Source organism: Mytilus californianus, unplaced genomic scaffold (assembly GCF_021869535.1).
Source record: "Mytilus californianus isolate M0D057914Y unplaced genomic scaffold, xbMytCali1.0.p SCAF_11, whole genome shotgun sequence".
Taxonomy (NCBI): Eukaryota; Metazoa; Mollusca; class Bivalvia; order Mytilida; family Mytilidae; genus Mytilus; species Mytilus californianus.
In genome coordinates this window covers 31,480,157-31,496,227 of record NW_026262593.1, presented here as the reverse complement: position 1 = coordinate 31,496,227, position 16,071 = coordinate 31,480,157, and the positions used below count along the sequence as shown (strand labels likewise).

The 16,071-nt window shown below is 36.5% G+C and overlaps 1 protein-coding gene across 1 annotated transcript; it reads right to left on the bottom strand.

Annotated features, from left to right (window-relative positions):
* Window positions 1-208: 208 nt before the first annotated feature.
* On the bottom strand, window positions 209-2,988 carry LOC127719903 (beta-1,3-galactosyltransferase 5-like). Its single transcript, XM_052226256.1, has one exon. The coding sequence runs from the start codon at window positions 2,732-2,734 to the stop codon at window positions 1,658-1,660; it is 1,077 nt and encodes a 358-aa protein (XP_052082216.1). The 5' UTR covers window positions 2,735-2,988; the 3' UTR covers window positions 209-1,657.
* Between the last annotated feature and the right edge of the window lie 13,083 nt (window positions 2,989-16,071).

Genomic DNA, 16,071 nt, shown 5'->3' with positions numbered 1-16,071 from the left:
TTTGAATTTTGAATTTGAATTTGCAACTTTTATTCGAGATACAGGAGGACTTATATCCTGACACATTGTATAGAAACATGTCTTTTGTTGAAAAATATATGTTAAGCTCTAGATGATGTCTTTTAGTTACTTATATCGTCGGATTTGTGTTTTATTGACGTATAAAAAAAGTATTAACACAAATACCAAACCCCAAGGCGAAATCAAAAAGGGAAAAGTCCATGAAACCTGACAAAATAGTATATATCCCACATTTTCTCTTTTTATAATAAATATTTTACAGTGTTCGTTATGTATTTACTCATAATAAAAATGACGTACATTTGTTTAAACAATGTTTGACCTTTATTTTAAAAGTAGATTCTTATTGAATCTTAAGTTTTTATAAGTTACAATGTATTTTAAAAATTCTACGTATTAATCACACCGATCGATGATTTATAGTGGGGATTTGAGTATTCAAGCAACCATACGACACAAAAGACACACACAAATCTCTAATTGACAAGCATGTCTTCAATAGAAGACAAGTGCCATGTTCACGTGCCAATCTCTTAGACCCAACCGTCGAGTCCTGATAAGTTTGATACAAGTTATACATGAACGGTTATCATTTTCAATTTGTATCAATATCTTTATTGCCAATGTATTTTTTATTTCTTGTTTAACGATCAATGTCCGAACATATCCTCCCCAAAGGAGGTATTCTTCTGATGTTTCAGTCTCGTTGAAATCTCGTTCGGGAATTATTTCCAAAACATGTGATACAAGTGGAAAATATCAATGAATTTAAGAAATATTATGATCAATCTAAACTCTGTGAAAAAATTGTGTACTTACAATGAGTAGTTTTTGAGTCATTCAAATTGTATAACCAATCTGGTCAGTGTCATCAGCCAAAATGTGTGGGGTACAAAGAAATGATTTTACCAAAAATATATAAATCCCATATCAGAATTTTTTCAAAATTCTTAGATATATATTTTTTCAATCATTTATAACAAAGAAGTTGAAATAATATGCTTTTTTTTCTAAAAAAAGAGAAAAATCCCAAATTGACAAAATTGACAGCATGGTCAATTTGACACGAAAAAGCAACAAAATTGTGTGAAACTTTCTTATATTAACAGAAACCTATAGTTTTTTTAAGTTGAATTTATTCAGATTGGTCCACTTCGTCTTTAGTGAAAGTATGAAAAAAAGTTTACTTGTGAAACTGTGATTTTTTTCATGATAATAGCCCAAAAATGGGTAAAAATTTATGAAAAATGGAATACTTTCAAATGGCCAGAGCAAAATAAGAAGTGCACCACCAATTGATTTTTTCTTGATCAATTACTTTCTTACAGTCATATAAACCCAAAAATCAATTTAAGAAAAAAAGTTTAATTCTAGAATTTTTTGGCTCCTGAGAGGTGTACATCCTTAAGGTAATTAACTATGAAGTTGTGGTCACGCCAACTTGTAACTTCGTTTGTTCATTGTCATGTGGTCTAAATTAAAATATATAGGAAATTAATCAGGATTTGGACTCAAAATTATCTATTTACAGAACATCGAAATGTTCAATGTGACAGTTTTGGTTTTGAAGTGTTTTAACTTGTTTGTTTAACGTCCAGTATGAAATACATATAAACGCATATATTCATATTCAAAATTAATACATACAGTTGAGTCTTTTTTCATATTTCGTAATAGTATTCCACAAAACCAGTGCATTGCTGTCATTTTTTAAAATATTCAAATAAAATAAACTGCATGGTATTTTATATAACCCACTTAACACAGGTTCAAAATAAAATTTCGGCATAAACATATTTAGCTTTAAGAGCAATGATAAAAATCCACTTCCATAAACATCCTCTAACCATAAATAAGGAACATTCTTTGATGCTTTGTACATTTTCCTTACAACGTCAATTGACATTATAGAACTGTGTCCAGCACAATATGGGAGAAACTTTGTGAATGGATATTCTTCTGGTGTTATAAACCATTTATTGTTCCTTTCTCGAACCGGAATATTTTCCTTTATCGTTTTACATTCTAGAACATTGACTGTTTTTCCAGCTTTTACTTTTTCTGCCAGGTAGGGTACTACGAGTGGAATATTGATTATAATATCGTCGTCCATCTTGATTACGAATTTCGCATTTTTGCAGAAATTATTTACCCAAAACAAACTAAATATAAGTTTGTATGTTAAATTCCTGTATGAATCTATGAAATTACCTTGAATAATGTCCATATATTTATTACTTTCGTGTTCGATTTCTTGTTGAAGTGTTGCATTTTTTGTTTTTCCAAGCACAAATACATGTTCAATGCGTTTATTGTGAAAACTTAAAATGGATCCAAACGTGGATCTAATAAAGCTACGTTTAGCAAAATTGACCGGTGCAATGTGTATAAAGACTAAAAGAAAAACATGTTTGCCTTTGCATTTCACAACATTGTTAAGTAATAGTTTGTACCGATGTTGATGGATAAATGGATCCATTAGTTCATCATCAGACGCATGGTTATAAAAGCTCTCAAATTGCGGAGATACCTTTCTTCCATGAAATAATTGTATTTTCTTCTTATCGTATTTTAACTTTTCATTGCCAAAGCTGTTGTACATTGTTTGATAGTATGTTGAAAAAGAAATTATTATTGGCGTATGATGACAATAAAGAAAAAATAGTGTTAATACCCAACACACTACCAGAATAACTCTTTTTATAAACTTCATATCTTAATCCAATGAACTCTTTGTCTCTTCACTAATTTCTTCCTTCACCTGTGATGATTTTGTTCGGGTTCAAAACGTCTTTGACAGTGAATCCAGTTTATTTTTTCTTCCGCTTCCTTTATCTATTTTTCCCACTTGGTTGTTATCATTTCAGTTCCATTTTAAATTCTAATACTTATATATCTTTTTAATAATGAAATAAGGAGATATGGTACGATTGCCAATGATACAGCTATCCAAAAAACAAAGTCCAATTAACGTGAACGTAGCAAGTATGTCCTTTTGGTGAACGAACATTTAATACAAATTGAATTTGAAAAAAAACCATCTGTTTGAAAGCCCTATCAATTATGTAACTTAGTCATAAATCAAATAATGGAAAGAGATAATAAATATTCCAGTAACAATCCCAAGTAATAACAGGTTCAATATTCTGAATACTAATAAATATATGACTTTGTTTATTTTGATTTTCGATTAACTTGAATTCATGTTATTCCGACTAGAAGGTGGCAATTTGATTTAATACATATATATATATATATATAGATATGCGTAATAACATTTCAGTTTCAGATTTTATTTTAATTTAGTTTTATCAATTTCATTTATGTTGATTTGTTAACATACTTTTATTGTCTTTTGGGTTTTTGAATTATGTTTAAGAGGATTGGTGTGCGTTTGAAATGGCGTGATTTTTTTCAATACGAATTGTTTTGAAAATATACTCAAACACTCAAATACCAGCTATTTTAGAAATACATTTAAAAAATGGTGTTTCTAGTACAATTACGATTTTTAAATAATAGCCAAATCCATCTAAAGTCAACTTCGCCTGAAGGAGTTGAAACCTTAGTTTCTTAATAATATCCTAATTTCTAAAGGACAATTTAAGAAATTTTTGTTATAAAGCATGTCAGTACCGAAGATTTGACTACTGAGCTGATGATACCCGCGGGGACTGATAGTCCACCAGCAGCGGTATCGAACCAGTGCTTTAAAAAATAAAAACAACTCTTATATTAAGGTTTTCTCAGTCACGGCCATCAATCTCACTTAATTCATTCTCAAGTGGAAAGAAAACAAAGGCTTTGGTGCGACTACCTGATATACTTCGAAAGGTACATTTTTAAGTCATCATTTAACGTTAATAATTCTGGACTTTAAAAAATGAAAGAATCAATGAAGAAATCAATGAATCTTAATTTACTCCATGTATATGAAGATTTTGCATATAAAGAATGTTAAGAAACAAGTGCTTATTTACACAATAAACACAATTTCATACATTTTAAGATATATACACAATAAACACTGGTGATTGAAAGAAATGAAAATAATGTTTACCAGTCAATGTCTATTCAAAACTCAAAATTAAACATGTTTTCAAAAAATTCCTGTCTGAATTTTTTATCCATAGGGTAAACATGTAATTCATCATTCTAGAGCAGATTTAGAACTTCTTTATCATATCCGGTAGACGTACCAACACGTGTGTTTCCATATCACTTGAGTATGATTTATTGCGATGAGTGGTTGTGTTAACCCATCAACTTTTAAGTGTTGCTTTTAGTATGAATAAGGAGATAAGAACCACTGGGGAAAATGACTACGCGTAAGATATGATCGTCTGAAAATGGAAGACGCGGATTAACACGACTTTTTCGATTTTAATGGCAAACGACTTACCGATAGTTTTGTTAGTTGTTTATAGGTAGTCAATTTTTTTATTTACATTTTACCGAAAAAACGAATGAAGTGTCTCGTTTCAATGAAATAATTAATTAAGCTATGTAGCTCGTGACTAAAATTTAGGATTTCTAACATGCTTAATGATAGTCACAACTGTATTTAGGAGAAGCTAGTATCTTATCTGGCAGATATTTGAAGATATATACGCTCTTAAGGTAGTACAATACAGAAGCAACTAAATTTTATCAAAATTTCATGTTCAGCTGTTTTTGTTACTTCTACAAAACCACAGAAGAAAAAAAAGTTTCCTTATCTTGCGCTGTTAATGAGTTTTGATGATAATTAGTTTTTATAAACAAATGCACGTGTCTGACTGATACAAATAAGAACATGTGGGCAGTACTTTTTGGTTAATCAATAGAATCATTTGATAGCTTAATGACCACTGACCAGCTATAAAAATAACAGTCATAGAAAAGAGGTTGAATTCGGGGTTTATAGAAAAAAGAAGATAATGAAATCCAAATAAAAATACATTTCTATATTGGAGCTGCCAGGAGAAAAAACAAAAAAATAATTTGGAGCTATAGAGGGAATCATATATAAATGTACAGATATGAAACAAATATAATTGTACAACAATTAATGTTGCTGATGTTAATGCTGATGGTTATATCAGATTTTCTTGAGGAGAATATGTAAATATGAAGTCTTTTTAAAAGAAAACACAAATTAAAAATTTTTTTTTCAAACTACAAAAATAAGAACATTCTACTTTGTGTAAAACTACATATTTTCATTATGTACAATTATAATTCTAGAAATCCCCCATAAGAATCCTCTAGACTGACCAACTGATGCTTTTATGTACACATGCATAACTTACTTTTTGGGGAAATGTTAAAAACAAAATCTATTGTTTCATGTACTAATTGAATAAAAAATCCATATTGAAAAAAGCAAATGCAATGTGTAATTAAACTTCTGAGATCATTAATGGTTGATGTTTATCAAGGTGGGCGGAGTTTTGACCATATCAGTAGCAACTGACTTACAGCAAGGTCAATAATGATATAACTTCTCCCACCAGATCTGGTTTTTGATGCATAGGGTATGCATTTTCTTTATATATTTTGAATTGCTGAAATGGAATTCTTTCTTACTGGTCAAAACCTAATTGATTTATGATTAAAGACCAATCTTGAAGTATCCCCATGGTACATGTGTGAATGATATTGAAGTTAATGAGGTTGAAATAGGAAAATCCTTATTTATTCAATTGTGACACATACATTTTTGTCATGAAAATGTAGTTTTAAATGAAATTAGCTCATAGACGGGTGCCCCTATATGCCTGTTAAATTGAGTGATTTCTTATGAAATAAGGTTGCAAACTTAATTGAAGGGTTATGAGAGAATGGAATACAATAGGACAAATCTGGCCCACGGTTTTGGAGGTCAAACTGTGTTGCACAAGAATCTATCAAAAAAATTTGGATGCTATGAATAACAAAGAAGCTAATTTCTTTCAAATGTGGACATCAGAATCTAGCTACTAATTACATAATAATGAATCATGTTATAATTATGTAATAATGAAATTATCACCATTTGAAAGATTAATCTTTCTTCTTTCTTTTGGTTTTTATTTATGAATTTTAGAGCTGGATGAAAGAAATTACATCGGTTTAAAGTTGGCTGATTGGGGGTGAACAAATCTTTGTTTTGTGCTACCTTAAAAAGTTTCTATTGTACAATGTATTGATACCAGAACATGACACAGTCTTCAACGATGTCAGGACATATGTTTTAGTGTACATATACATCTTGTTTCCAAAAGGTTAAAGCGTTCCCAGCTTTAATTAAGTTGTGTTGAGCATTTTACAGCAATACTAAAGAAGTATTCTTCTTTTAAAGAGAAAGAAATTCTTTTTAGATTATTAATGTTGTAGACAATGTTGAAACACAACACTTAATTTCAAATATATAATTTCTTACATTTCACAGAACTAGTCAGCACTTTACATAACAATAATCAAACTAAAAGCCATTGAATCATAAGGCTTTGAAAACCTGCAAATTTAAGCGGTAAAACTAAAATCGTTTATTATTCTAAAAACTCTTTATTACAACAATTACACTTGCGCACTACCCTGTTGGCGGAAGCTGCCATGTTGTAAAGCATACGGTTTCCCGCGAATATGTATATCTATGCTGAGCCTGACTCAGCTAGCTTAACCAGGTGACTGTATCGCAATCTCGGCAAATATATAAAGAACACAACTTGTTTCGAAAATTGTAATTATAATATTCCACCAGAAAGGTTTACAAGTAGTCAGTAGATTGTTTGTGATAAATTGACAGTGATATGTCTCGATTTCCTCAGAAAATTAAATGTCGTCCAAGTTACATGTGTTGAAATATTGAAGCAGACGGTGTCACAGAAATTAAAGGCAGTCAATACGTACGGTGATGTAAGAAATCGGTCCAGTGCGATTTGTTCCGGATGATTATTAAAACATATAGTAAACATTGAATGTGAAACAGAATACTCCCCGTCTGATGTCTAATCACTATTCCAAAAACTATATACAATCGTTCTCTATGAGAAGAATCATGTCCACGATTGGGCGTGTGTAGATGGTGGCTTTTCCATTTACGATGATTCGTACTTCTGCTTTCCGGACATGTTCGTCGGAACTCTTAAATGAATTTACTATAACGCCTATCGGCCATTGAGTACGGCAAAGGTTTTTGTCCTTTAGGAGAATGACGTCTCCTTTGATGAGATCACGGCGATCTTCGGTCCATTTTCGTCGTGGTTGTAGTAACGGCAGGTACTCTTTCCTCCAACGGGACCAGAAAACACTGGCCAGAGCATGTACACGTCTCCATTCGGCTAGACATAGATCCTGTTTGTCGAATTCTCCAAGCTGATCTGAAGTGAAGATGTAATCGGTCTTTTGTGTCAATAACATAGCTGGCGTTAAGATTAACGGATTCTCTGGATCTGTCGATACCGGTACCAGAGGTCTAGAGTTCACTATTGCTGAAACTTCTGCCATTAGTGTGTTGAGCACGTCGTGCGTTAGGCTTCTTCCTGCTGCGTTTAGAAGCATAGAATCAAGAATTCTCCTTGCGATACCAATCATTCTTTCCCAGGCTCCACCCATGTGGGACGAATGTGGCGGATTGAAGATCCAAGTTGTACCAGAATTGTACAGAAAGTTCTTGAAGGGTCCATCTTCGACGTTGATTGAGTCAATCTTTAAATCGTCGATTGCGCCAATAAAGTTTGTTCCACGGTCAGATCGGAAAATCTTAACTTGACCTCTTATAGCGGCGAATCTTCTGACGGCATTAATGAAGGCTGAAGAGCTCATTTCCTCGATTAGTTCGATATGAACAGCTCTTGTCACTAAGCATGTGAAAAGAATTGCCCAACGTTTTGAGTTGGCGTATCCACCACGTGTTTTACGTGAAACAATTGTCCAGGGTCCAAAGGTGTCTATCCCAACGTTAGTAAACGGAGGTGACGGTGCAAGACGGTCCTCTGGCAAAACAGACATGATTTGATACTCAGTTTTTCCTCTGAGTTTGCGGCATGTCACACATTTGTGAATAATAGAAGAGATCAAGCGTTTTGCTCCGACGATCCAGAATCCTGCGGATCGAATCGCTCCATCTGTGAAGTGGCGACCTTGATGTTTTATCTTGTCATGGTAGTGTCGGACTAATAATGTCGCTATATGATGGCGTCCAGGGACGATCAATGGTTTCTTTTCACGGATGTTTAAGTCAGATTTGACAATACGGCCTCCTACTCGTAATAGTCCTCTTTCGTCCAGAAACGGATTGAGGTTAGCTATCGGGCTCCGCTTATGAATTTGTTCCTGACGTTTTATGCAATCTATTTCATCTCCGTAAACTTCATGTTGTGCAGATATTAAGATGAAATTTTCGGCATTCGAAAAACTTTCCAGAGAAGTTACTGGTGCTGCCTGTTTTGTCCCGTGTAAACGAGAGAAACGTTCCAAAAAGGCTATCGATCGCACAAGTGATGTCCAGTTGGAGAAACGGTTGAATCTATCAGTTCCGATACCTTTATGCTCAGGTGTGGCAGATGTTTTTGCAACGTTAACATTTGCACGGATTTCTCCATCTTCCTCTGGGTCTATTAGCTGATATATGTCCTCAGAATTCTTCTGTTCTGATGAAAGAAGTTGTCTTGGTCCTGATAACCATTCACTGCTATGAATTTCGTGGGCTGGTACAGACCTTGTTCCCGAATCTGCGGGATTACGGTTGGTTGGTACATAATTCCATTGACTTGGAGAGCTAAATTTCCTTATTTTATCTACTCTATTGGCGACGTAGATAAAGAACCTTCTTGTCTCGTTACTGATGTAACCTAAGACCACTTTACTGTCTGTATAGAATTTCACGGTGTCTATGTGTAAATCTAAATTATCCACGATGGTTTGTGTGATCTCAACTGCTAGTACGGCAGCAGATAGTTCAAGTCGAGGAATAGTATGACCACTTGTAGGTGCAACTTTTGCTTTCCCAAGAATGAACCCCATGTTAGGTTCACCACTATTGTTGGTCGTGCGTAGATATGCAACAGCTGCTATGGCTTTTTCCGACGCATCGGAGAAGACGTGTAACTCCTTTTTGGCGGTTTTGCTGAGATAAGGCACGTAGGTACGTGGAATGCGCAATGTTTCGATAGCAACTAGAGTATCTCTCCAAGATTTCCACTCAGCTGCTGTCTCATCAGAGAGAGGTTGGTCCCAATCGACGGTTTCTGATACTATTTTCCTTAATAGGAGTTTTCCTTGTATAATCACTGGAGCCAAAAATCCAAGAGGATCGTAGATGCTGTTAATTGTTGATAAAATTCCTCTCCGAGTGATCGGTTTGTTTTCTGGTGACAATTGGAATAAGAAGTTGTCAGTGTTTATGTCCCAGCTGAGTCCAAGACTACGTTGCAGGGGTTTGCTGTCTACATCTAAGTCTAGATCCTTAAGATTTGAAGCCAAATCACTGGCTTGAAATGCAGACATAACTTCCGCACAATTAGAGGCGAACTTGTGAAGCCTTAAGTTTCCGTATTTTGCTAATGCTTGCTGTGTGTCCTTCATGAGCTTAACAGCTTCCTCTTTTGTAGGACGTGACGTAAGACCGTCGTCGACATAGAAGTCTCTTGTAACAAAGCTAGTCACGTGACTGCCGAACTCTTGTTCTGATGCCTGAGCTGATTTTCTGAGTCCAAGCGTAGCAACGGCAGGTGACGGACTATTTCCGAAAACATGAACTCTCATGCGGTATTCGACAAGGTTCTCTTGTAGGTCGTTGTCTTTATGCCATAAAAATCTCAGATAATTTCGGTGGTCTTTTCTGACTACAAAACAGTAAAACATGTGTTGGACGTCTGCAGTTACTGCGACCATTTCTTTTCTGAAACGCAGCAGTACTCCCAAGAGATCATTGGTCAAGTCTGGACCTGTTAGCAGGACGCTGTTGAGTGAAACTCCGTTACATTTGGCGGAAGAATCAAACACACCCCTAATCTGATCGGGTTTCTTCGGGTGATAAACACCAAACAATGGTAAATACCAGCACTCCTCGTAGTCGTTCAACGGTGGAGCAAGCTCTGCATGCTTATTGTCTAGAATCTTACTCATGGATGTGAGAAAGTGTTCCCGTTTAACTGGGTTTCTATTCAGACTTGCGTCTAACATATTAGCACGATGAAGAGCTTGTGGTCTGTTGCTTGGCAATGGCTGTCTAGGCACTCGGAACGGTAACGGTGCTACCCAACTACCTTCTGAGTCTCTCACAAACTCGTTGTCCATCTGTTTCATGAACATTTTGTCTTCATATGACAATCAAGGCTTATCATCGTCCCTTGTTTTTTCAAAGAGTGGCGATTGTAAATCTTTCTTAACGGGGTCTGTGTAGTTTTCCCGGATGTCAAACTTGTTTGTGCATGGTTGAAAAGTTGACGGTTGTCCTGTAGGTAAAATGTTGGTTATTTTGACGTTTAGTTCATAGGGCACGTGCTGCTTGTTAATGCAAGTCTCTCCTATTACTACCCAACCCAGTTTCAATTGTTGTGCATATGGAGTTCTGGGTGGTCCTATGCGCTGGTCAAGGACATGGTGTGCCTCTATAAGGTCTCGGCCAATTAAGAGAAGAATTTGGCAATTTTCCTCTATCGGTGGAATGCTACCTCTTAGTTCTTTTAAATGAGGGTGATGCATTGTGACTTCAGGAGTAGGTATTTCGTCCCTATTATTGGGAATATGATCACATTCTATCAGTACCGGCAGGTCAAATTTGTCATTTCCATTTATTGATTCCATGACGAAACCTCTTCCTCTTTTCCCGGAAGTGACTACTCTGCCGGAGCATGTTGATAAGGTATAGTTCTCCGGTTTGTCTTTTACGTCGAAAAGGTGAAGAATTCAGGCGATGCTAGTGACCGGTTGCTTTGGTCGTCAATGATGGCGTACATCCGGATAACTTTGTTCTGGTTATCCTTGTAATAAACATTCACAGGTAGTATTTTAGCACAAGATTTCCCGCTATATATATCCTTGCAGATCTCGGTACAGGTAGAATTAACTGAGGTTGACTTAGTTTCAGCCGATTCTGTTGGCTCCCCGCCGTAGGCTTGCTTGGGTGGGCTAGAATGAGAACTTGCAGGTTGCTGTGGTTTAGTGATGTGAAGTGCAGTAGTGTGTTGTTTACCTCCACATTCTTTACAACTTATGCGTGCATTGCATTCCCGGCTTCGTTCCTCAATTGACTTGGCTCGGAACGCTCGACATTCATTTAAGGAATGCTTTGTATTGTGCAGAATACAAAGACCTTGTTTGCTGGCGTCTCCACATTGCTGCTCAACCGCTGTTTTATGAGCACCAACTTTAGTCTCGGGGTGAGACGTGAACCTTGGCGCTGCACCTTTTGTATTTGTGGTGGCTTTTGATCCAAAGATGAACCCAGGATCGTTTTTAATCTTGCTTATTTCACTGATGAATGCAGATAGCTCCGTAAAAGGCGGAAAGGCAACATCGTGGATCGATTTATATCTAGATGCCCTAGTTATCCACTTTTCTTGAAGTCCATAGGGTAGTTTTTCAATGATAGGGTTTATTCCAGACGACGAGTCGAAATAAGCCAGCAGGCATCCCAGCTTGGGATTTTCCTTGTGATATTCTATTTCTGATAAAATATCAGACAGTTCATAGAGACGTGCATTGTCTTTTTTTGTCAAGGTAGGAAAATTAACGAGTTTACTCGTGAGAGAAGCCTCCAACTTTTCTGGAGCACCATACCTCTCGTCAAGCATCTTCCATAATCTTTGTATGCCTTTTGTAGGATTATTGGCGTTTGATGCTCTTATGCTGATGGCATGTTTAGCAGACTCTGGACCGAGCCACTAGATCAGAAGATCAATCTGCTCAGAGTCAGAAACTTGTAACTCGTCGGTCACGTTCTTAAAGCTGGCTTTCCATGTATGGAAGGATTCTGCCCGGTCATTAAAGCTTGTTAACCGGGAGAATAGTAGGTCCTTGCGTAGAAGAAATCTAGTTATCTCCGATGTAGATGATTAATTGGTTGCAGGTGTGTAGCAGGGATCTCTTCTTTAACACCTTGTTTCTGGTGTTCAGCAGGGATCTCCTCTGAAAGGCCTAGTTTTTGTATGCCGGTTACTGTTCCCAGATCTGGGAATACATTACTAGTAACTTCTGGTGACTTAGTATGTGAAGGCAAGAACGCAGGCGTTTTTGATGGCAAGTTCAGTGCCACGGATGGCACGAACGCTGGTGCTTCATGACTTAGCTCAATCTTAACAGACGTTTGTTTTTTCTGTTGAGGGGCTGTCGCTTCCTGTATGGCGGTTGGTTCAGGATGTTTATTAACAAAGTCTTGCACACGTTGGAGCGGGTCTTCCGTCTCTTAAAGGAGATCGTCTAGCGCTTGGCTGTCATCGTACTCTTGGATACGAGCCTCGGCTTCTGCGGCTGCAGCTTCTTTCTGTGCTTCTAGAAGGTTTAAACTTGGCTTTCAGCTCGGTTTTTTCCCGGCTGACACGTGCGGCCTCCTGTTTAATTTGTGCTTTCCTGCGTATGGCCTCTTGCTCTGCTTCATGCTCCATTTCAGCCTTTTTGCGTGCTGCTCCCTGTTCCATTTCAGTTTGTCTGAACAGGGCTTGTTCCTCTAACATTGCCTCCTGTTGTAGGATAAGTGCATGTTGTTCGACAAAGGCTATTTTTGATTTAGCGGCCTCTGCTTTGGCACGCTTCCTCCGTGCTAGGCTTGACATGTCAGACACGTTAGAGCTACCACTATGTGAGGTTTTCTTACTTTTTGAGGTCTTTGTTTTAGTAGATTTAGCCTTTGTCAGGTCGAGCCGATGTTCGTGCAATGTTTCTAGGGCATGGTCCACTTTGGACAGACGAATATCCAATGTGAGATTGCATTCGTCTATGTTTTTTTGACTGTCCAATGTTCTGGTCCTTTTCAGAAAGTCCAGGTACTCATCTGTGAGCCTACGATAAGTTGTGCAGGCTTTAACAAGGTTATCCTGGGCTGTCAAGATTTGCTGGATCTTGTTAGGAGGCGTGGTGACTTCCGATAACTGGGACTCTACATCTGACTAGAGGGCCTCTAGTTCCTGACAGAACTTGTCACGTTTTTCTGTGAAAGCTCCTTTACCTTTTTCCGTGAGGTCTCGTACTCGCCTCGTCTCGGGATTTTCATCTAAATGTGTGGTATTAGACGGATTCTCTATAAGTTCTCCAGGGACATCTCCCTCTGGGGGCTGAACCTCTTCTTGCTGTTCCGCTTGACTGGGATCCATGATGGCTCAACGTTGTTTGTTTGCTGCCAAAACACAAGCTGTGTTGCGTAGTGTCAAGGTAACAGCTCCGTTGTATTTCCTGATCAGGAGATGTGTAGACAAGTTGTTGTCAATTTACTATGCTGAGCCTGACTCAGCTAGCTTAACCAGGTGACTGTATCGCAATCTCGGCAAATATATAAAGAACACAACTTGTTTCGAAAATTGTAATTATAATATTCCACCAGAAAGGTTTACAAGTAGTCAGTAGATTGTTTGTGATAAATTGACAGTGATATGTCTCGATTTCCTCAGAAAATTAAATGTCGTCCATGTTACATGTGTTGAAATATTGAAGCAGACGGTGTCACAGAAATTAAAGGCAGTCAAAACGTACGATGATGTAAGAAATCGGTCCAGTGCGATTTGTTCCGGATGATTATGAAAACATATAGTAAACATTGAATGTGAAACAGAATAATATCTGATTACCAAAAATGATCTTGAACATAATAAAGCCTTCGCCCTCTTTCACAGGTAAGACCTGCCCAATAACATATTTAGGTTAGTTAACGGTAAAAAATATAGAACTTTGTATATATTACAAATCAGACGTACATGTATTAAATATAACGGGTACATGCTGTTTAATAGATTATACTGTAGATTATATTCATATATTCAATGATATGTGTAGTTTAAGTGGTGAATCTAAACCTATGTTCAATTACTTGTATTATATTGACGGCTATCAGTAAAAATATTGTATGTTCGCAGCTTGACTTGTTAACTTGTGCAACACAGAATCCATTAGTTACTATGTTAGTCCATTAATGTTAGTACAACCACTGCACCATTATGTCTAATGGTATTCCATACCCAGCAGGCAGTTTATCGGTACGGATATAGTTTAATTTAAATTTGCTGTTATAAAATCTTGGAAATCATTTTTGGATTAAGAAATGTTGCTTCCTTATTACATTGCTCTGTTACCTTGTTCGGGTTTGGCTTCACTTTGGGTCCTTTTCGATTTTTTTCAGCTTATATTAGATATTTGATTTCCAAATAGTTTCGCCTCGAACATCACTAAAGAAAATAAATTTTCGAAATTTCGAATATGTCTCCTTATGCAAAGCTCGGATTCTTTGCCCGGCTTTGGTTGTACTTTTTGTCCGTTTTGGTTTTATCAGCTCTTCAATTTTTGATTAAGCTTTGGATTTTCAAATATTTTGGTCTCGAGTATCACTGAAGAGAATTGATTGTCGAAATGCGCATCTGGTGCAGTAAAATTGGTACTGTTTATGTCCACTTGAACTTACAAAAGTAAAACAATGTTTAAAGCTTAAAAACTAAATAAAAAGAAGGCCCATGAGCACGATAGTAACAGGGTGTAAGGAAAAGAATCAGAAAATGTCTTAAGTTGCCTTTAATATGGTAGGCTCCATATGTTTTGAAAATGCTTCATTTTTGGGTTATCATTATACAAAAATATAAAAAAAATACCAATACCGAAAACTAAAACAAAGTCAACAAGAACCTGTATAAAACAAAACTATGGACTGACACAGGTTATCAATACGGGTAGGCAGTAAGTTTCCCACTAGTAGCATCCATCGTGTTACTGACTACAAGTGAAAATTTGGTTACTACTTGCATCCGGTGATTTAACACCATTAACTTATAAACAGAAGTAAAGCGATAATAGATTCGCAGCAAACCAAGCTTCAGAGAGCATTTACTCTTGGAGTGACTTTCCTATACATTTCACTTATCTTGTACGGTTAAATACTAAAAACTCATCATACATTCTAGGATTAAAATTTTGTACGCCAGACGCGCGTTTCGGCTACATAAGACTCATCAGTGACACTCAAATAAAAAAAGGTTAACAAGGCCAAATAAGTACGAAGTCGAAGAGCATTGAGGACCCAAATTCCGAAAGGTTTTGCCAAATAGAGCTTAGGTAATCTATTCCTAGGGTAGAAAATTCCTAGTATTTCGAAAAATTTTAAGTTTTGTAAAAGGTTAATTCATAATTATGACCAGATCAATGATAATTCGTGTCGCTATATAAGACTACTGGGATGGTGATACCCTTGGGGAGAAAACCTCCACCTCCACTTTGAGAGATAATCTCGGGTGCATATGGCCTTTTTAAATTGCAAAGCAGGCTTTGATATCGTGTAGCATACATATTTTTATAAGAAACTTTTTTCTATCTTGAGTAGGACGATATTTATGGCTCCTTCTGATCCACATGTCATTTCATAAACCCACATCAACCTTAATGCATCCCAGATTTCCAGTCATTAGAGGGTATTAAAGACCTTTACTCTCAAAAATGTTAAATCCAAACCAATTGAACTTTGTTCATTATCCCCATACAAATAAAGGCCCGCTGATCCTGTTATGACTGGAGACAATGAACAACTAAGAAAGTTGCTAGCCAAAGGTCCAAAATTTTGAATTTCCTAATCCATAAACTGGAAGAACTTCATGTTACTGATCGAAGCAGTTAAGGACCATGCCTTAACTAGTTTAGAGCCTGTGTCGCTCACCTAGGTATATGTGCATATTCAACAAAAGCCACTCTCCAACATTGTAAACGAAGTAGAATTCATGACAAAAATCTCTTTTTTGTTGATCTGGTATTGCTGATCGTTTTGTCTGTTTAGTTTCTCTCCATCTTCTTTAACTTTTGCTCAAAACTCAAAAGAGGTTAAAAAAAATCCTCATTTCAGAGCAATTACTCCTATAAAGAGTGACAGTCTACTAACTATATCGACAACATTTG